At 41.0% G+C, this 23,490-nt stretch overlaps 1 protein-coding gene across 9 annotated transcripts in view; it reads left to right on the top strand.

Moving 5' to 3' along the window:
* The window catches only part of CLIC5 (chloride intracellular channel 5), a 225,341-nt gene that overhangs the window by 67,363 nt on the left and 134,488 nt on the right, over nucleotides 1–23,490 (top strand). The window contains exon 1 of one of the 9 annotated variants that reach the window (XM_058432391.1): nucleotides 817–955. The exons of the other annotated variants lie outside the window; for them this stretch is intronic. Coding sequence (XP_058288374.1) covers nucleotides 953–955 — 3 coding nt within the window. The 5' untranslated portion in view covers nucleotides 817–952. Of the gene's footprint in view, nucleotides 1–816; nucleotides 956–23,490 lie in introns of those variants that run through there. 9 annotated transcript variants of the gene reach the window in all.

Below are 23,490 nucleotides of genomic sequence, written 5' to 3'. Positions count from 1 at the left end.
AAAATCCAATGATAATAATCATTAAAGTGACATTGTGAGATGACAGCTATAGCAACATATTTTGGCCTTCTGACAAAAAACTCCCTTCTGACCCTTGTTTCCATTCTCTTTAAAGATATACTGTCTTTTTCAAAGTCTTTATCTTCCACTTTAAGATAAAGATGCAAAATAAAGACTTTGCAAAAGGCAGCATACCATTTTTCAGCAATGAGAAAACAGGGAAACAGATGTCTCAGCCAGTCATTCACTGAAACAGCCTTAGTGCAATGTCACTTCATCTTTTAACCTCTTACCATTCAAGCCTCTGATGATTCTATGAGTTTCTTTAGAAAACTCTAGAAAAAATGGAATTTATTGTTGCCAAAATGAAGTCCCATTCTCCAGCTACCTTCCATACTCAGCCCCAAGTGTTGAGAATCTATTTGTGCGTGAATTGTGATGCGTACCTAGGAAAATGCGCTGATCAGCAGCTCTGCTCCTAGATGGGTAACACTCCCTCAGAAGTATGAAAGACTCTCCCTGTGCATGAAGCATGTGTTTCAGGCATGGAACCAAGTGATTTGTGCAATCTTGTGAGGACAAAGGTTAGAAAACTGAGCTTGAAGGCATGTCCCACTTTTATGCTTTATAAGCAGTGCCCTTCTGCCTCCCTTCAGGAGCCTGGGGGTCAGCAGAAGGGCACGGCCTGTCAGAGGCCATCAGCCTCCATGCACAAGGTACCGTGGACAACAGTAACATGGCAACAGCTTAAATAAATAAGACAGTACATTGTTTAAGAAACAATTAATGTTCTGAGGTTTCAGGGATAACAACCATAAAGTAAACATGCAAGGTGGTAAGAAATAACTGGCATGAATGCCTTTTGTTAAAAGTTGAACCACAAGTGCATTTTTTTACACTCTACTGAAGTATTTTTGTTATATTCTTCTGTGGCGGCAAGAAAGGAAAGAATATGGTGAGTAATCTTTTATATTTACAATAGCAGCTCTCTGTAAGCTGGCTTGGTTCTTCTAGAACTGCACTATTCAAAATGGTAGCCATTAGCACATGTGGCTCTTCAAATTTAAATGAATTACAATGAAATAAAATTAGAAATGCAGCTCCTCAGTCACACCAGCCATATCTCACACCAGCTCTACAGCTACAAGTGGCTAATGGCCACTGTGTTGGAAAAGGCAACTTCTGTCATCACAGAACATTCTGTAGGACAGTGCTATTGCAGGGAGATCTAGGTTCAGATCTGGCTTGAAGACCAATCAGTTCTGTGGTCACAGGCTCTTCCCTGGGTCTTTATTCTTGTCTGAATATAAAAGGTGGAGTGATGGGATTTAGTGAAACAGATGAGTTTTCATGTCCACAAAATAAAGAAACCACCGGAGAAAAGTATTCACACTGATAAAGAACATCTGTGATACAAGTTAGTATGAATCTGTTGGTTTGAAATGATAACTGTTCGGCAAAGCAAACAGCCCTTATAAATCTCCATAAAGCTGTCAAAATCTAATGGCCACATCCAGGCCCATTAAGAGTCTCTCTTTGGCCAAGAGGAACCATCAAAGCTGCAGAAACTTTGTGGATTGAGGATGTTGCCCCTCCAGTCTCTAAGGCCAAATGCAGCATTAAGCCTGGAACCAAGACACAGATGTCAGGACCCTACACTTGACCACCCTTCTCAGTCAAAACAACTTGTCGGCTGGGCGTGGTGGCTCACACCTGTATTCCCAGCACTTTGGCAGGCCAAGGTGGGCAGATCACAAGGTCAGGAAATCGAGACCATCCTGGCCAACATGGTGAAACCCAGTCTCTACTAAAACACACAAAAACATCAGCCAGGCGTGGTGGCACATGCCTGTAGTCCCAGCTACTTGGGAGGCTGAGGCAGGGGAATTGCTTGAACCTGGGAGGGGGAGGTTGCAGTCAGCTGAGATTGTGCTACTGCACTCCAGCCTGGTGACAGAGCAAGACTCTGTCTATACAAAAAAAAAAAAAAAAAAAAAAAAACTATAAAGATGATGGCTAAGCAATTCTCTTGTGAGTGTGGTGAGTTCTTATTCCATAATAAAAATTTTATAGCTGCAAGAATGAGCCTCTCATCTATTGCCTATTCCTTCCTATGTCTCTCTTTAATATGTCAAATCAACAGGTTGATAAATCTTTATAGAACCAGCACTCTGTACCTAATACCTAATGTGCAGATACTACAAGAGATAGGAAAAGCAGTCCAAGATGGGAGTTCGTTCTTTCTGTGGGGCTGTGACCAGTTGGTTCAGGAAGAAGGATGCACAATATGAAGGACTTAGGAATTAATGCTAGAGTTCTGGAGGAATCAGGTTCTAGAGCATATAATGCTCAATACTGGATAACCACTGAAGGCACACAGAGACGGAACAGGACTGGATTTTTCAAGGAAGACTTCATGAAGGAAGCAGGCTTTAAACTCTGAAAAAAAATGCAGGCACCGGGGTGGCAGGTAGGATCAGGGAAGAGATTCCAGGCCTCAGCAATTACATTGTCCTACCCAATCCCGTGCTGCTTTGAGAGGAGGTTTAACATAGTGGATCAAAGCGTAGACTCTCAAGCAAGAGCATGTGGGTTCAAATTCTGGTTTTGTCATTTATTAAGTCTGTGATCTTAGGCAATCTACTTAACCTTTCACTAGATTGCTGTGAGCATTAAATGAGTTTATATATGTAAAATTCTAGGCACAAAATAAGCACCATACAACTATTAGCACCCCCACTCCCGCCCCACCCTCTTTTTTCACAGAGCTTGTTTTTACTGGTATTTACGTTGAGAATCTCTTAAAAGTAACCTCAATAATTTTACAGGTAATTTCCATAATTGTTGGTTTGATTTCTTTAATTAAAAAAATTTTTAATAAGTAAATACAACGTATTTAGGGCAAACCAACTTGCATAATCATCCTGATGGATGCCTCAGCTCTTCTTACCAAAATACTCACATCAGCAAGGCCCTGGACAGGATCTACTTCATCATCATATTTGAGACTCAAAGAGACTGACTGTGCCTCCTAAATTATACCACATAAACTATTTGGTTTAGAAAGATGTCTCTGTAGTGTCAGTGTTCTCCTCTTGTTTTTTTAAATTTTTTTTATTTTTAATTTTTGCTGGGAAAACAACATATCCATATGCAGAAGAATGAAACTAGACCCCTACCTCTCACCATATACAAAAATCAAATCAAAATGAATTAAAGACTTAAATCTAAGACCTCAAACTATGAAACTACTATAAGAAAACATTGAGGAAAATCTCTAGGATGTTGGTCTGACCAAACATTTATTGAGCAATATCCCACAAGCTCAGGCAATCCTATTCTTATGTGAGAGGGGTGATTATTACATTTCCACTTCCTCACTCCCTCTGGGAGGCAGACTGGCAGCATGGGAAGGGCAGGCAGCTTTGAGTGCAAATTGGCCTTAGTCTCAGTGGCTACTTGCAATCTGGGCAAACCTAGGCAGTGTCTTAACCTTATGGAGCCTCCTTTTCCTCATCTAAAATATGGGACATTAATGCCCACTTCACAGGCTTGTTTGGAACACTGAACCAGAATTTTCTGACACAATACCTGGCATGCGTCCTGGCATGTGGAGGGAGCTCCCTTGAATGTCCCAACAGTTGAATTTACTATCACTCTTTTTGAGAAGCAGCCATATCACTGCCACTCAATTCTTCAGGCTATTTGTACATGAAAGAGGCAAGATTTGCTGCAGTCCAAACTGGCTCTGCCTACAGCAACAATACCAGGCTTCCCAAATAAATTTAAATACAAAATTAAAGCAAAATAATAGGAATACCATGAATACATATCTGTTGCAAACCCTAACACATACACTCAAATTCCTAATTTGTGTACAACCATACACAATGTGGCCTTGGTCTTGACAGTGCTAAGACAGGCTACACACTTGTGTGATTATCTCTCCAGAAGGATAGAGGCAAGTGGATTATTCTCCACAACAGTGTTTGCATTGGTAAGCGGACTTAGAGGCAGACAAGAGAATCCACTCTAGTAAGCTTAAGCAGAGAGGGATTTATTACAGATTTGAGAAGCTCGCAGGATTTCTAGTTAGGGGTAGACACCAACCAAACTTAAGTACTGCATATCCAGGTCGAGCCTGGAGAAACACTCAATCACACTCTGGGATTGTTCTAGAGAAAACCCCACAGCTTCCTGCTGTTGGCATCTATGATACTAGGGACTGTGCACTAGAACTTCCAACACAGGTGCAACCTGCAGAACCAAATGCCTCTGCCATGGTGTTTTCCTGTAAGATCTTACATCCCACACATGCAGCTGCTGCTGAGTGTGGCTCCTTCTCCCAACCTGTTGTCACACATTATACATTCTTTTTTGTGGAATCTGGAACACATAGACTCTAGCTGCAAGGGAATCTGGGATTTTTTTCTTCCACTGTTGAGCCTTTATAGTACAAGAAGCCATACCAGGTAGGTTTGGAAAGATTGTAGTGAGTCCCTCTGCAGTATCTGTCAGAGAACACAAGTTCACCTCCACTATGAAAGGCTTCTCTGATCTCCAGTAACCCAGATTCAGCAGGTCACCCCAGATGGTGCCCTTACAATTTGCACATATTCCAGACATTGTCTCCATTACATTGAATCAGCTATTTGTTCGCACAAAGGTTTTCTTTGTTAAACTGAATCATGGAGGAGCGGGAAAGGCACAAGCTTTAGAAGTACAATTGAATTCAAATCTCAAATTTGCCGTTTACTAACTGTTTAACCTTGGAGGAAATTCCTTAATATCTCTGATTATTAACATCTCTATTTATAGAATGTGGTAAGATACCTACCACAGGCACTTGTCATGAAGAGTGAAGTGCTTAACTGAATCACTGATGCATTACATGTGTTCAGGAGATGGAAAATTCCCTCCAAATTTTCTTATCATGAAGAGCAAAAATAATTTTAATTTCAACTTTGTATCTCTCTGGGTAGTTAAAATTCATGTCTGCTATGTGCCAGATATTCTGCTAGGTATTGAAATTATAAAAATGAACAAGAGTCTTGCAAGTGTTCTTAATATAGGTGGGAAGAGACATATCCAGACACACACATGCACACACACACACACACAATGGTTATACAAAGTGATAACGTGTGGAGAAGGAGTGATTGATCTTTCAGGGGCAGGGAGAAAGCCCAGAAAGATTTCACAACTCAACGTGTGAGTTGGGTTGTAAAGGTCATGCAGGAATTTAGGTGGAACAGGGGAGGGGGAAGCTGACCAAGCAGTAGCAGTAATGTGAGGGTATTTGAGATCAACAAGTAGTTCATAAAATAGAGTCAGTAGAGAAGGGAGTTGGAAAGATATGGGCACACCTGGCTGTCATGAGCTGGAACAAGCTGCTCTACACACCACTAATTGTGTAGGTTGCACCACATATGAGGCCACCTGGCTAGTTTGTAAGGGTGGAGATGGTTCTGGTATCCAGCCAAGTCAACCCAAGAAGACAGTTGCCTGCAGGGCTGTCTCTTGAAATCAAATTGGCACCCTGCTGTGAAAGGTTTTGTGCGCCAAATTAAGGAGTCTGAAATTTACCTTGTAGGTAATGGGGAGTCATCAAAATTAAGCAGAATAGACTTAAGTACACTTGTCCATGAAAGCAACTCTGGTTCAATGAGGAGGATAGAAGCAAGCTGTATTAGTCTGTTTTCATGCTGTTGATAAACACAAACCTGAGACTGAGAAGAAAAAGAGGTTTAGTTGGACTTATAGTTCCACATGGCTGGGGAGGACTCAGAGTCATGGCAGGAAGCGAAAGGCACTTCTTAAATGGCAGTGGCAAGAGAAAATGAGGCAGAAGAAGAAATAGAAACTCCTGATAAACCCATCAGATTTTGTGAGACTTATTCACTATCATGAGAATAGCACGGGAAAGACCAGTCCTCATGATTGAATTACCTCCCCCTGAATCCCTCCCACAACATGTGGGAATTCTAGGAGATACAATTCAAGTTGAGATTTGTGTGGGGACACAGCCAAACCATATCACAGGCAGACCAATTAGCAGGTTCAGATGAATAGAATGAAACATCATACCACTGGGGAGAGATGATAAGAGTCTGAATCAACATGAGTAGCAGTGAGAAAATGCAATGAGGATCATTTTGAAAACCATATAGAAGGTAGAACTTCTGAGACATGCATGGTACCCAGCTGGATGTGGAAGACTGTGGATTGTGACAGTAGAAATTAGGGAGGAGGAGGTTGGTCTTTTTAGGGGGTGAGGAAGGTTTTCAACATTTTATTGTTCCCTTGAATTATATAAACTGATTTGTTCAGTAGGCAGGAAGGCATATGAGTATGAAATTTAAAAGAGAAACAAGATCAGATATAGAGAACTCATTGACTTGTAGAGATAATAGCTGTAGTCACTGATGTAAACAGGGTTACCCCAAAAGAGGTAGAGTCCCCCAATAAGGCTTTCATGTACATTGTGCATAGTGGTATGCCAGTAAATGATTAACATTTGTCTCTGTGGTGTGGGGGGACTCCTATCTTTAGCATTTACTGATTTCTGTAGTGTAAGTACTCCCACCATAGCTGATTTCAAGCTACCAATATGGCATCACTGAACAGGGAGTCAGAAAGAGAAAGGCACAGCTGGCTGTCATGAGCTGGCACGAGCTGCTCAACACACCACTAATTGTGTAGTTTGTACCACATATGAGGGTACCTGGCTAGTTTGTCGGGGGTGCAGTGGTGGAGATGGTTCTGGCATCCAGCCAAGTCAACCCAAGAAGCCAGTTGCCTGCAGGGCTGCCTCTGCAAGGAGGGAAAATTTATTCTACATTATTTGTCCAGAAGGAGAACTTTTTCCCAATTCTGAACCCAGAATTCAGGAGGGCTAAGTATGAAGCCCTGGGGAACACCAACATTTAAGCAACAGGGAAAGAAGACCCCCCAAAACAAAACCATACAAAAGGGGTGGGCAGACAGGGCTCACATCTAAGCACTATCCCTTTCTAGTTTGATGATCTTAGTCAAATTACTTTCCTTCTCTGTGCCTCAGTTTTTACTGTTTTTTTATATTGAGGTAAAAATATACATATCATAAAATTTAACATCTGCACCATTTTTAAGTGTACAGTTCAGTGGCATCAAATGTACTCAGATTGTCGTGCTACAATCACTACCATACACCCAGAGAACTCTTGTTTCGCACAACTCAAAGGCTGTACCTATTAAACAGTCACTCCCCATTCACCTCTTCCCATAGCCCCAGCCAATAACCATTCTACTTTCTGTCTCTGTGTTTGGCTACTCTAGGTACCTCATACAAAGGGCATCACACAGTAAGTTTCACCGTGTTTTAAATGAGAAGACAGCACCTTCCTTGTAAAAGTTGTAATCCTCAGATGGACTGTGAGGATTCCAGCTGAACATCTCACATCTCACACATGCCTAGCACAGACAGGCACTCAGTAGAGGACAGCCACCAGCTCCCATGTGTGAGAGATGCTGTGCAAGATGCTTATGGGAGACACGAGGGGGAATAAGACACTGTTCTTGCCTTCACAGGTCTTCAGCTCAGAAAGATTTTGTATTTACAAGTAACTATTATTAAGTCAAAAGTGAAATTTTTCTAAAGAAAAGTACTGATGGCCTGGTTTGGTGGCTCACGCCTGTAATCCCAGCACTTTGGGAGGCAGAGGCGGGCAGTTCACCTGAGGCCAGGAGTTCGACACCAGCCTGGCCAACATGGCAAAACCCTGTCTCTACTAAAAGTACAAAAATTAGCCAGGCTTGGTGGTTCGCGCCTGTTTTCCCAGCACTTTGGGAGGCTGAGGTGGGCAGATCACCTGAGGTCTGGAATTCCAAACCAGACTGGCCAACGTGGTGAAACACCGCCTCTACTAAAAATAGAAAAATTAGCCAGGCATGTTGGTGGGCACCTGTAATTCCAACTACTCACGAAGCTGAGGTGGGAGAATTGCTTGAACCTGGAAGGCAGAGGTTGCAGTGAGCTGAGATGGCGCCAACGCACTCCAGCCTGGGTGACAAGAGCGAGACTCCGTCAAAAAAAAAAAAAAGAAGGAAGGAAGGAAAGAAGAAAAAGAAAGAAAGAAAGAAGGAAAGAAAGAAAGAGAAAGAAAGAAAGAAAGAAAGAAAGAAAGAAAGAAAGAAAGAAAGAAAGAAAGAAAGAAAGAAAAGTACTGACAATGTTCTTTGCGAATTTAGAAGATGAGGAGATTATCAATGGCTAAGAAAATCAGAGTAAAGTTTACAGAAAAGGAAACATTTCTTTGAAGGGTTTGGCCCAAATGGTAATAGCAAAAAAGGACCCTTTGTGAAGACAGACTGCATATGCCAAGACATTGCACTGGTCATCTCAGGCTGCCATGACAAAGCCACACAGACTGCATGGCTGAAGCAACAGAAACTAATTTTTTCACAGTTCTGGCTAAAAGTTCACCATCAATGTGCCAGCATGATCAGTTTCTGGTGAGGACTTTCCTCCCGGCTTGCAGACAGCCACTTTCCTGCTGTATCTCCACATGGAAATGAAAGAAAAAGCTCCCTGGTTTCCTTCTTAAAAGGATAGTAAACCTATTGGATCAGGCCCCCACCCTATGGCCTCATTCAGCCTTAATTACTTCCTTAGAGGCCCCAACTCCAAATATAGCCACAACGGTGGTTAGGGATTCAACATATGAATTAGGTGTCAGGGGTGTGGGGGAGACACAAATAGTCTATAAAAGGCATGGAGGTGGGAAATCACCACTCGTTTATAGGGACCATTCAAATAATATTATTTGGATGATGCATAAGGGGGTTGAAAGTGGAGGAGCTGGAGAAATAAAATTATACCCAGGGATTAGCTTGGATCACAGGAGGCCTTTGAGTAGCAGCTAAGACTTTTAGAGTGTGTTTGGTCTGTGGCAGGGAGAATCTGAGGGTTTTAAACAGGGACGTTGCAAGGTCAGAAGTGTGCTTTGGGAAGATGGTTTTGGCAGTGCTGGGTTTTATAGCCAGTCTTGTTCTTATTGCCTTGGAGCAGAGAAGGAAGGGCAAGTGCTGGCAGATTAGATACTTGCCAGAATCTCCCAACCAGATCTTTCAGGTTGCTTCCCTGAATGCCAGTCGGTCCCTTGTTTGACTGGCTGTGAAGGAACACAAGCTTGTGGGGTACTCTTGTGAAAAATCATTTTGAAGCCAAACATGCCCCAGCCTACCCCCACCAGGAGCTTCCCAAGTATCAATTCCAAAGCAAAACAGGCTTCTTTATCTCAGTCAAAGATTTTGAATAGGAACTGACCAAATGAATGATCCACTGGCCAAAATAACTTTGGACGGTTTCTTGCTGACTGCTGAGCACACAGCAAAGCTACCTGATCTTGCATTTCATGATATGGTATCTAGTTCTCAGAGGTTGTAAATGGTCAAATCTCAATTAGAGGGCTCTTCAGGGCAACACTGCAGAGTGGAATGCCTCTCCCCAGGGTAAAGTTCTCGTCAACCTCCTTAGGCAATTGGTCCCAGCAGCCACTGCGACAACAACTAAAAATAGCCATAGTATAAAACCCCAGCTCCCAGGAAAGCTGAGAGAAAATAGTTTGCTAAGAAGTACAGACTGTGATAAAGCATTGCCTGGTGTTTTCCAGCACATCATGGGATGTGATGAGTTCCCAGAAATCGTTAATACCGACCTCAATGATTAAAGTACATTTACTGGGTGGGAGGGAAGGCCACTTTCTAAATTATAAACAATTTCAGAGATCATCTAGCAGCACTGTTCAGTATAGTCTTGAGCAATATGAGGTTGTGCACATCACTCTTCCACCTACATACTTTCATCCTTTTATTCATTTAGCAAGTGTTAACTGGGCATGGCTCAATTCCTCACTCCATTCTGCTCAAACACCCTCCTCACCATCTAATATAGCACCTCTGAATTTCTGTTTCCTTATTCTCCTGTTTTCTTTATATTACTGGCATTGTGCTTTATTTGTTAGTTGTCCATCTGCCCTACCAGCCTGTCACCCAGCTCCAGGGGCAGGACTTTTTGTCTGTTTGCAGTCTGGCACGGAATGATGTTACTGAATGGATATGTGTATCAGGCCCTGCCCTCCAGTGTCTCTCCTCTCTCTGTCTCTCTCTGCAACTCTTATTAGTTGGATGTTGACCCTTCTGTATTTGGCCTCTGTCTCTCATATTTTTGTTTGCTTTTTTGCTCAGTGATCTCAGAGGCTTTCCTTATTTCCAGCTCTTCTATTAAATTTTTCATTTTTAGCAGTTATGTTCTTAATTTTTAATAACTCTGATCTTATTCTCTGATTGTTCCTTTTCCAAAGTTTCCTATACTACATCATAAGGGCTGAGTGGCAGGGGAGGCCAAGTCAATCATCCTTTCTTTGGGGTGATCAGGGAATGGATCTCCAGATGCCAGAAGGAGAAAGTCTTTACTCTGGCACCTCCACACCGAGACTGGAAGCACAAGCTCTCCCCACACCCTCAAATGGCTGCCTGTTGAGGGAACTTTCCATGTAGAAGCCAGAGGTAAAAGGCTCCCAGTGCTCTGCACAGAGCTGGGATGTGGGAGTTGGCTGCTGTCTGGCAAAGTTGTTCTAGGATAGAATTTCACTGATTCCCTCCAATGGAGCCCCATATCATACCTCCCACCCACTGTGGGATGGGCCAACTCCAAGGTGACAGGTTCTCTAGGGTCCTGGAAAAGAACAGGGCCCCCACCTCCTCTGTACCTACCTTAGAGTTTATTCTGAGCTATAATATTTTCTGTCCTCTATTATCTCTCAACATTTTCCTACCTACCTTCTCTCTTCCAGAAGTTTGTCAACATCCCTTGTCATTGGTGACCCTGTCTTATTTTCTTAACTGTTGTGAGATTGTTCCTTTTCCTACTTCTCTACTCTTATGTCAGCAGGATCTCAGGAGAATCTGCAGACAGTAATATTTCAATCATTGCGCATGAGCAAAGGGTTCTAAATATAGCTTGGGAGCTGGTGAATGTGAAGTGTGTAAATAGGGCTCTTTACTGCAAGGCTTTTCAGCACTTTAATTCGCAAACAAGAATAGGTATTGCAAATCTCAAAGACGGGGTGTGGTATGAAGCATTTCTCAATTATTTGACCACAAGAATTTCTTTTTTTTTTTTTTTTCAGGGAAATCTCATCATTTTGTGTTCCAAGAAATATACTATGGAAAATACTAGGCTAATTTATCAGTGTCATGCTAGCCCTGGGACTGCAAAACAGTAGACATTAACAATGTTTGCTGAATGCAGGTGCAAAAGGAGTCTGAGTCAATGGGTCCTAAATACCATTCCCACCCAAGTAACAGATTTATTTTGTGGAGATGATGGTTTAACTCAGATAGTCAGTGCAGTGGAAAGAACACCCAGGCTGAATTCAGACTAACACAATAGCTGGGTAACATTAGGCAAATTGAATTATTTAAGCCCCAATTTCCATATCTGTGATATGGGAATAATATCTGCTTTTTTTATTTTATAAGGTAGTTTTGAGCATCAAAAGATAAAATATATGCGATGGTATTTTATAAAATGTAAAGCACTAAACAAATACAAGGAATTATTATTATTGTGAAACTCAGTTGCCATGTCACAGCAGTTAGAACATGAAAGGGAGAAGACATTTGAGCATTCTCTAACCATATCATATGGCTGGTTACCCACTCCTCCTAAACTTAGAGATGGCCCCAACTGCAGAATCACAGGGAAAAACACAGAAAAAAAAAAAAGGAGAGAAACCCTAACCCTCTTCTGGATTGCACGTAGAGCTAAAGCAAGACTTTATACTCACTTTGCAAGTGAAGACTTGAGCTAGAGAAACAAGAGACTCAGCGATCTTTATCTGGAAAGGACCTTAGATGTCATTTGAACCAACTTGCTTGTTTTAGATGCATAGAAACTGGCCCAGAGAGGTTAAGTAATTTGCCCCCCATCACACTGAGATAATTGTGCTAGCAAGCAGGTCTCCAAGTTCCTGGCCAACATAACTCAACTCAACAAATGTTTATGGAGAGTGGCGTACCACTGCCCCAAGGGCCAGGGCGTACACAACTGGGAGCCTCAATTTCTATCCTGAAGGAGCTTACAAGTGCAAGAGAGGAAAGGGTGACAGCAAACAGTAGAGGAGGGCTGATAATTTAAGACTGGGTTGTTCAGTTATGTTCTAAGTGTTCAGAGATGGGGGCCACTGTTGATGACTAAGGCAGACAGAAAAATCTTTTTGTTGTTGGTATTCTCTATTTTCAGAAATTTTGACTCACACATGGTGGCTCATGCCCATAGTCCCAGCTAGTCTGGAGGCTGAGGCAGGAGGATTTCTTGAGGCTAGAAGTTTGAGAAATTCTGTCCTTTCACCTCAAAGATTCCTTAGGGAGGAATGCGCGCGCACGCACACACACACACACACACACACACACACACACACACGTACACACACACTTTATACCTCAAATACAAGTTGAAGAACCTAGCATAAATCTCAAGGGTAGTTTCTTGACCTTAAAATCTCCAAGAAAAAAAGGGGACCAGTAGAGTCCATTCTACCTGAAAAGTATTTGCTACCACCTAAGCCGTCTCAAAAGTGTCTCAGAGCCCATGATTCTTTTGTGGCAAAGAAGACAAAACACCCATTTCCCTGGCAACAACTTTTATTTAGTATTCAAATAACATCCCTATGTTTGGAAGGCCAGTGCATCTTTTAGTGTTTTAATTTCTAAAGTTTATAGAGCAGCAAATTGGTTTGGCATCTGTTAGTAACTCTGCCCTAAGATGGGATGATTCAAACTTGGCAACTAGCAGGCACTGTCTCCCATTAGTAGGAATAATAATGAAATGATGTGGTTGAACATCTCAGGATGCCAAGTTTACTTTGTGCTTGGACAAATGGTATATTGTGTTGGTTTTCATTTCTTAAAAGACCCTTATAAAAGCCTCCCCTTTTTATTTATGTTAGAAAATTCAGTTTAACCAAATAAGCAGAACCAGAGTGCAGGGCATCAACAGCGTCAGAGACTGGGTGTACTACGTGCAGGAATCTGTCCACAGCTGCAGGTACAGTTACTTTCAACTGGACAGATTAACTTTGGTTGCTCTGCATAGGGATGTGGTCCAGGCACTTACAGGGACACAGAGGAACATGGAGAAGGATCAATGGACGAGTGAATAAACAGCCCAGTGATATTCATTGGGCTTTAAAATGGTTTGCTGCTGAGGATATATATGGGCAATTGGTGTGATGGGACCTCCCAAGGCCAGAGCTTATTTCTGAACATATATCCCACAGAGCACACATTCCTTGAGATACTCCACACAAAACAAATGGCTAAAGAAACTTGAGAAACATCCCCTACTTCTCCTCTTGCAGATTCACAGTACACATTAGCTTATAGAAGGAGCAGAGACATCAGTCAAAAAAAACCTTGAATCTTGTTTAACTCAGCATTTCCCATTTTGGAAATAGTTAACTATAACTTACCAAACATTGGAATTGCTATATCTTGAGCTTTCTGCCTGAGGCTATTTACATGGCCTGTCAAAAGCTGATGACACAGAAGTGAAAATTTTAGTCTATATGACATATCTGTTTTTGCCCCGAGTTAATTTACCCAACCCAATGTTTTGTTGCTTGTTTATGTTAGTTCTGCCTATTCCCACAGCCAGGTTGACTGCTCTTGCCTGGATCTGAAGGCGATATTGAAATGGAGACTCATACCTGGGTCTGTTGGTCTCCAAAGCCTGTATTTTTAACTGTGTGATACTCTGCTTAATACTGAGGGCATTTAAATTCCCCTTTGAAGATAATTCAAAGGTTGGGTACTTTCATTGTCTCCCATATCAGTCAACTATTCCTATCTGCTAGAAATGAAAAAAGAAAAGAGAGGAAGGGGAGAAGGGAGATAGGGAGACGGATTAATTTCTTGTAGAAGCATGGGTAAAACTTAATCACAGGGATGTTTTTGAGCATTTGTAACTTTATCACAAGTTCTCGTTGTTTTCACAACTTCCTGGGAGATGTTATGCTTGGAGGTAGGTTAAAAATATTATTTAAAGGATGAAATCTATTCATCTTCCCAGGATAGGGAAAGAATCCCAAAGATGATTATGAAAGAGATAGTCTAGGATTACTCCCTAAACGTTTTCCTGTGGAGCAGCCCCTAAACTGCTCTTCTCAACCTTCATTTGCAAAGCAAAACAGCATTAGTGTAATCAGTCCCCTATCTTTCCCAAATCTGCCTTACCCTAGGAGTTGCAGGGGATATTCAAACAGGAGGCCTGGAGAAAGTGCTTTTGAACAGCAAGCTCCTTTGTTTTCCTCCCTTGCCTCTGACCACTCTGGTTTTTAAATTCTCAAATTTGAATTCTCAAATTAGATTTTGTCTGACCTTTAGCATTGCTTGGCAACTATGAAGAGTCCATTTTCCCTACTGTGGCCACGGTCTGAACCACGCATTCTGATGCTAAGCCACAGCATGTGCCTGACTGACATGACACTGCAGGCTCTTGGTCCCCATTCTTCCCCCAGGAGACAAGTGGCACCTGATGGTATTGCCAACTTCTCATTGCTTAACCTATATTGAATTGTGTCCATTGCCAGCCTCAACTCCCTCCCAGGCAAGGAGGAAGGCCGGGGCTCTGATCAGGGCTGAGGTTTCAGGAGCTGGACTAGTAATGGAGCTGGGGTTGATCAGGAGGTGGGAGGTGGGGTGACTGCTGGGTGGAGCAAAGCATGCATGCAGCAGCCAAGGTGAGTTTTGAGAAAAGGAGGCCATTTACCACTGTCAAAGAGACTGGGAAGAAAGATGCCTATTGTGTATGAGGCCAAAGAGCAAGCAGAGAGAGTGTTTGAAATGGGGAGGATGGAAAAGAGTCAAGCCTGAAAATCTTCCCATGCTAACACTGGGTTAGGAGCAGACGCAGCCCTAGAATTTGTGAACCTGAAGCTTATGCTTTCAAGGAGCCCTCCTTCAGAAAGAAAAATGAAATTCCAACTATAAAATATAATATGGGGCCAGGAGCAGTGGCTCATGCCTGTAATCCCAGCACTTTGGGAGGCCAAGGTGGGTGGATTACTTGAGGTCAGGAGTTTGAGACCAACTTGGCCAACATGGTAAAATCCTGTGTCTAGTAAAAATACAAAAATTAGCTGGGCGTGGTGGCATGCACCTGTAATCCCAGCTACTCAGGAGGCTGGGGCATGAGAATCACTTGAACCGGGGAGGTAGAGGTTGCAGTGAGCCAAGATTGCATCACTGCACTCCATCCTAGGGGACAGAGTGAGACTTTGTCTAAAAAAAAAAGAAAAGGTAGATATGGAAGTGAATATTTATTTAGAATATGAAAAGGAATGAAAACAAATTTGCAAACTTTTAGAAAACTATTATATACCACAGATATCAAAAAATCCCAAAAAGTAACTTAATATTTTATTATGTGGATAACATATATCTACAATACTGTTTTTTCTCTAATTTTTTTGAAACATACACTTTGAATGCCTCTTCATTTGCCAATGATTTTGTAATATCCTGATTTGCGGGAGAGAAGACAGATAACACAATTCTTCCACTAGGATGATCAATCAACATTGATTTTTGGTACTAATAGTTGGGATGTAAAACTGCAACTGTTTATAGAAGTACTACAGGTTTGTATGCAAATACATAAAAGTCTACTTTGGGTACTTCCCACTGAAAAATATATGGTGCATTTGTTATTGTATATGTTGCATTATTGTGTATATTCCCGACAAGAGAGAATTTCTCTTTCAACTAGGCATCGGTGAAAACTAGATCCTCTGTTTACAGTTTTACATATCTGATAACTGGGAGAACTTCCCACAGACTAGCTTCTAGCTCTATATATTTCAAATCTCGATCTTCATATCCTGCATATTTCTGGTGCTGATGCCATAGGATACATTTATATTGTGACATGACCATCTTTGGGTGATGACCTGGGTGAAGTCAGCACAATGGGCGTCAAGAGTATTACTGAAGGCCAGTTCTTCACCATGATGGTTAACAATAATGTAACTATTACCAGAAATAACTTAGGACCACACAAATATATCTCACTAAACCCAAACTAAATATGTGCCTAATTTAACTTCCCACTTAGTGAAGTACCCAAGATGCTCATGGCAACTCTAATACCATCTGAGGCTAGCGGAAGTATAACAGGGGGAAAGTTGTAATGAAAAGAGGCATTGGTCTTAACCAGTTACAGCTCAAATATCTTATGCTTGCAAATTTTGCAAAAACAAGTTATCATGGGAACACTACAGTAAGTCCCTTTCTGGGCATGGGAAGGGAACAGTGCTAGTGAGGGGTCTTGGACTTTGAGTTTTATGATTGTGACAGTAAATCATCTTTGGGTTAGGTCAGAGTATTCCAAGCTTCTTCCTATACTAACCAGATAAATGGACACAGATTTTTTCCACCATCATGATTATTAAATTGTCAAATCAATGATGGTTGAGCCATCTCGGGCACCACACTTCCTCCAGGCATGCAGTGAGGACTGGCCATCTCTGCTGGCCTCTGTGCATGTCTGTTAGGAACAAACACCTCCTGTGTAGTTAGACTTTGCTGACACAGGCTTCTATTTAAGGAGATGACTGTTATTAATAGAGTGCTAAAACTACTCTAAACAGAAATGGACACGGTTTCAAGTGGGCTTTATCAAAATCATCATGGTATACACCCATCTGAAAGTAAAAAACAAGTTTCACATGAGTGATGGGGTCTCTTAAGTGACCACACTGAACTGACCATACAGGCTTCTCTAAGTAAAATGTCTAATCTCAGAAAAGGCAGTACCAGGTGGTCTGACATTAAAGAGACTTTTGACCATTTCCCACTCTCTTTGCACTGTTAGTCAACAATCACTGGTTGGTTTTGGGAAATGGTATTGACACTTCATTTCGTTTCTTTCGTTTCCATTGAGGTGGAATTGATGAGCTTGTTTTGCTGTTGATTTTACTGTGACTAGGAAGGTCTTTAAGTGAGGCAGATAAAATGGCAGCAGAGGCTATCAGAGGAGGAGAAAGGAACCTTAGAGATTGTCCTCATTAGATAGTGGAGGGAACTAAAGCCCTAAGAGGAAAAGTTACACATCAGTTAAAAGAAGTGTTACGCAGGGGTAAGTGAGGCAAGATTCATCCCTGGAATCGAGTCCACTTTGTTTCTGTACTTTCAATCCAAACTAATGTTTCATCAAAGTCCTAGTGGAGAAGACGGTTTGGGTAACTATGGAATAATTCTGGCACCCTCTCCTCAGCCCCAGCTCCCCAATCCCATGCCCCAAAGTGATTGCACCTGCCTTTACACAGGTAAGGTGATTGTCAAAACTTGTATTTGAAAAATAATAATACCAAATGATTATGTTCATTGTGTATTCCTTAGCCAGTGCTTCCAATGGCTGGAACATGTTCAAAATTGCATGAATACTATTTCATAGAAGAGAATAAGATGTGGAAGATAGCTGTATTTCGGTAAATACCAATTAGTAATATGGCATAATTTGAATTTTATAAGATATAAAAAATAAAAAATATTTATAATTTGTAATAATTTACTAAATTTAAAAAATAGACATAGTTGTTTAAAGATAAAATTATCTTGAATTTGAATAATGATTAAATAAGTTCCTCTCTGGCTTACTGCTTTCTTATTCACGTGTCTTGTTTGATCAAACAGGGAGCCATAGATACACAGACACTAAGTAAACTTTCAGGAACAACCCCAAAATTGCGAGTTTTGACAGGTAGAGCATCTTGTTTCCTAGAAGGACAATGGTTTCTTGGCAACCAGCATCATGGAGAATGGGCCAGTGACTCTCTGCCCTCACTCTGTGAGTGTTTCATGAAGTCATATACACTCTGAGTCAATCCAGGGTGAGTCATATTCCCCTGGGCAGGCAGTTCCCACATTGCAAGAGGAAGGAAGGAAAGGAAGCAAGAAAAATAATAATAACTCGGTGATTATTGTGCTAAATAAAGTATATTTCAATATGTTGTACCAGGTGGTAATATTATAGAAGCCAATCTTTTCTGAAAATGCAAGATGCAGTATGTTGGATCAAGTGATTTAAAAAACAATGTAATTGTTTTCAAATTTGATTATCTTCTGACCTCTTGGAACTGCCTATTAAAAAGAGGAAGCTAATTCCTCTGGCAAACTTTGTGGAAACTTGACACAGAGTCTTAGGGTGGTATTAAAAATGCAACAGGGCATTTTACTCTCAGAGGAGATTGGATGTGGAGTGGGGCTGCGGCCCACTCACTGCTCCAGGTCGGCAGGCTAAGAATGATTTATTTATGGCAAGCATGCTAGATGCCAGCTGGTTCTGGAGGAGCTGAGTGTGCAAGAATGAAGTCCTCAAACACAGGAGATGAATCTCCCTTAACCTCTGATGACTTATGAGAGAGTTGTGAATTTGATTCTCATTGTCAGGTGATTGATCAAGATACATTTTGAATTTGAGCTACTGTTCTTTCACTTTCTTTGTCTTCAATAGGATATAGTTTAGATTGTAACTTTCATTAATTGTGTTATAATCCTACAAGTAGCTGAATATGCATTCTTTTACATCTTCAGTCACTCTATGGCCCCCAAATCATATAGAAAAATAGATGACTGTTTAGTTAGAGAATTAAGTTCCCGGAAGCATTTTCATGCGGGCTCACCCCAAGAAACCTACATTCCTGCCACTGACAAGCAGGTCTGCTCTCCAGATGTGAAGCAAAAGATCATCAAATCTCCATTTCCATTTTACCTTTGCCCTGAAGGTTTGTAACAATACTGAAAGCAAAGAACTCAAATCCACAGTGCAAAATTTCCAAATTTATGTAAATTTCTGGACAGGCCTGGTCTTAAACCAAGTGATGATACAGGTAAAATCTCTTTCCAAAGCCACCATTTCCCTCCACTACTTCCTGTTTTTCCCTTCCTTGTTCTCCCCTCTTTGGGCATTGCTCCTGGAAAAGAGCCCGCCAAGTGCAGTCATTCCAGGGAATAAATATGATTTGAGGTGGTTATTTTTATCAAGGTATTTTCCTTTTTTATTAGTCAAAAAGCCTCAACTGGAGCAAGGAACCCTTTATAAAACTTCAAGCCACAACAGATGGCATCTTCCAAGGAAAGAACCTTTGAAGCATTCACAGGTGACTACCACAGAGACCCTCATGGGTGACTACTGTGCTAATGGCTGCTTTTGAACTTGGGCAGCTCCGCAGGTAGATACCAGACACTATTTTGCTCCCAGCATTGTAGTTGTTTCTTTTCTCCCACAAGCATATGGAAGCAGGCAATGCATCTTATCCAACTTCGCCTACCCCACAACACACAGCAGAGGACATTGCACACAGCAGGCTGACTGGCATCCGATGAATCTGTGAACCAAAGGGTGGGCTGTCCCTCCTTTTAAGAATGCAATGATAAACTCTGCTGCCCTCTGCAAGTTAGATACAGAGAACTCCTTGCCATACGTCAGTGTAGTGCACCACCTGCCTCCTCATTTTTCACACTGGTGAATGGAGACATAGCACAGTGCGTGAGCTGCCCTCAGGAAGTAAATGAAACACAAGTGAAGGGATATTCCTTTCTTCCCATCTCTACAGTTCAGATTTTGTGTGTGTGTGTTGCCTGAACTGTACTCCGAAGTGGCTCCTAAACTTAGCTTCTTCTAACTGCTACAATTACCCTCTGACTTTGAAACACTTTCTCCACCTCAATATAAAAAGTGAACCTAGTACATCAGGAGTTTGCCTTATTTGATTTGGCATCACAAAAGTTCCAAAATAAGTTGAACTGTTATACTTCCACCACCTCCAGCCTTTCTCTGTCTCACCACCAGCCCTATCATTTTTCCTATACTTTGCAGGTATTTGAGAACATGGTGGATAAGCAAATGAAGACATTAACCTGGTTTCACAATCTAGTTCCCTTCTGTGTAATTATAGGCCAGCTTCTTAAAACTTCTAATCCTCACTTTTCTCATCTATAAAATAAGAAAAGGTAGTACATGCTTTATAAGGCTATAGCAAAGAGTAAATGAACCAATGTATACAAAGTACCTAGCACAGTACATGGTACACAGAGTGTGCTCAATAACTGTACACCATTATCAGCACCGTTAATAGTCTCATCATCACTGTTGCATCTAGTAACTGCAACTGACTCTGTTGGTGCTAATGACGCAAAGTCATTAGGAGTGATTTACGGGTGGGCTATGTAGAGTCAGAAGATAAAAATCCCTGCAAATTATACACTTCTGAAATATATATCTGTTTTTCAGTCAGCAACCTTGCTCCTTGGAAGAAAAATCACGTAAGCAAGAGAGAATGTGCACCCAGAAGCAAGTGTCTTGGCCCTCCCACTTGGTGGACGTTGTGTTTTACCTGTTGAGGGAGGCATGTAGTAGAGCACAGAAGGTCTGGGTGTCTGAGGTCTGAACTCTAGCTTTGTCTCTATTGCCAATGGTTAGCAGGGTGACCCTGACTAAGTGCCCCATCTCTCTGAGGTTCTGCATCCTCACCTGGCAAACAGGAACCGAGACTCGATACTCCATGTCATCTTGGGCTCGGGTACACGTAGTCCATGTTTTGTTTAAACACATAGTCTGTGTTCTGTTGCTGATGTGTCTACTTCCCTCCTTTTTTGTTCTTTTCATTGTCTCATTGAGAGGGCAAGGCAAGGATGAAAACAAACAGGAAAACAGCACCCTCTAGGGTTTTTCAGAGGCATGACTGTACTGAGGATGTGTGACGTGCTGGAGTATGAAGGACACCTGGCTAAACACCCCGAGTGGCCTGGGTGCCTCCCAAGGCCTTCCTGCCCCGCCTCCTAGGTGGGCCATTCAGTGTTGTTTCTATCTTGAAGAGAATTTAAATAATTTATTTTGAAAAAAGAAAAAACTACCCAAAACAAAAACAATAAAACCTACAGAACTTGGGGAAATTATTGAAAAAAAAATTTAAGTTCAACTTCATAAGCCATTTTCTATTTCAAAGATAAGTTTGTTATTGAATGCAGAAATACAACCTTTTTAATGCTTTCACTGAAATAGTTAAGAAACTGTTCAGAATATTTAAGCAAGGCAAACGAGCATTTTATTAATTCAATATTTTAATTTTAAAAAAGAGTGGTTTTGAAAGTCCATTTTAGTTTGGTTTTGGGTTTATTATTCTCCTTCCTGACATGAGACAAAAATCAATAAAAGAGAACATTATTCTCTCCTAGAAAACAGAGTCACAGCAAGTCAAAAATCACGTGGTCTAATATTCCCGTTATATAAATAATGAAACTGGTAGTCCAGTGCCTTTGTTTCTAATTGAGAGCTTCTAGTGCTTTTTGGTGGAGTAGACATAATAGTGATGGCAGGGACAAGACTCAGTACAAAACATTATAAACATTAACTTATTATTAACAAATAATAATAAACATTAACTCTGTGTCAGGCACTCTGCCATATCTTACCTGGAGCCCCTCATTTAATCTTTGCAACCACCCAACAAGTTAGTTGCTATTGTTACTCCCATTTTACAGTTGATGAAATGTAAGCATAGAGAAGTTAGGTAACTGCTCTAAAATTCAAAACTTATCAATACTAGGGGCTTTAGGTATACAACCACAAACCTAACTCACATTCAAATGAGCAGACATGTAATTAAATTGATACCACTGGGCTTTTTCTGAACTCTAATTTTTTGGTTTTGAAACAACAACCAAAAAAACCCTGTTTTCTTTTGAAACTTCTTCCTAAGCATTGTGAGGATAAAGTGAGGAACGAAGAACTGGGATGAGCAATAAAAGGTAGGCTGTAAACAGACTCTAAGGAAAGGAGTGGGGAGGTGGCCTGTCTCAATATTAGTTAGTTAGAAGCCAGTTATTTGGACTGAGGTATAGTTTGCAATTCAACCACGACCCTGCATGAGTTAATGAGACTATTAATTATTTACAAAAGCATAATGATAGTAATGGTGTTGGTTTTTCTTGCATGCAATGCAAGGTATAGCAGTTAAACTTATTTTGGAAATATAAAGAAAAAGCTTAATTAATATGAAACCTTTATTAAACTCTATGCACCTGCAATTATATTTTCTTCTGTTATTTGGTAAAAGCACACAAATGCACACTCTCTGAACACATAGCTTTGTGTATTCTAACATAGTTTTTCATATGCATATTTCCTCATATTTCACTTTCAATAGCTACATAGTATTATTCCACCATCTTGATGTATCAAAATTTCCTTAGTTATTTCCCTATTGCTGAGGCTTTTGTATTGTTCCCAGTTATAAATAACACTGCTATACTATTTACAGACCATTTTTAATTTGGGGGATATTTTTTATGTATGTTCCCAAGAGCTTAACTTCTGTGTCAAAGTGTACAACATATCATATCTTTTGGTAGATTGCTTTCTAGAAAGACTAACAAATTGCAAGACCAATAACATTGTATTTGTAGTATTCCGTTTTTCTGATTTATCCATTACAACTGCCACAACTGCTATTTATAATTTCAGCTTTTTAAAAAAAACCCACAGTACTATCACCATTGCCCCCAGCACCACAACCACTACCATCACCATCTCCTTCATCAACACAAGAAACACCAACACCATTACTATCATCAGCTACCATCAACATCAACATCACTACCAACAACATCGTCATCCACAGCCACCATCATCAACTTCACGAACACCACCACCACCCCACCATCAGCATCATCACCTTTATCAATGCAACTTCTACCACATCACCATCATCATTTACCACCATCACCATCATCAAGCCCACTACCAACAATGCCAGCACCACTACTTTCACCACCACCACTATTACTATGTTCCGCTACCATTACCACCACCTGTACTACTATCTGTACCACCACCAAGCCTCATCCACCATCATCTCCATCACCTCCACCAATGCCATCACCATGATCAGCTATTATCACCATTATTAACACTACGAGCAACAAATCAAATACTACCAATAGTGTTGCGTTCAACAACGCCACCAATAAACAACATTGTCGTCACATGCTACCGTCACCATCATTTTCACCACCACCATTACCAGCACTAGTACCATCATCATTATCTTCCACCACCACTATTGCTGCCTACCATTAACGGAAACATTCAATATGTGCCAGATACTGTACTGAATGGTTTACTTACATTAATCATTTTATCCTCACACTAATCCTTTAAGTATAATAAGTGTATGCTACTGATTAGAAAATGGATGCTAAGAGGTTGGGACCCTGAATCAAAGACACAGCTAAAAAGTGGCAAGGCAGGATCCATATCTACGTCTGTCTGTTTCCAAACCTCATTGTCTGAATTGCCAGGGTTTACAGTTACTTAACTGATATGCTGTGTTGTTTTAAAGGTTTTTTGTTTACATCTCTTTAGTTGCTATTGAGACTGAACATTTT

The sequence above is a fragment of the Hylobates moloch genome, unplaced genomic scaffold (assembly GCF_009828535.3).
Source record: "Hylobates moloch isolate HMO894 unplaced genomic scaffold, HMol_V3 SCAFFOLD_20, whole genome shotgun sequence".
Taxonomy (NCBI): Eukaryota; Metazoa; Chordata; class Mammalia; order Primates; family Hylobatidae; genus Hylobates; species Hylobates moloch.
The sequence above is the reverse complement of the archived record's forward strand: the minus strand, read 5'-3'. Positions and strand labels throughout refer to the sequence as shown.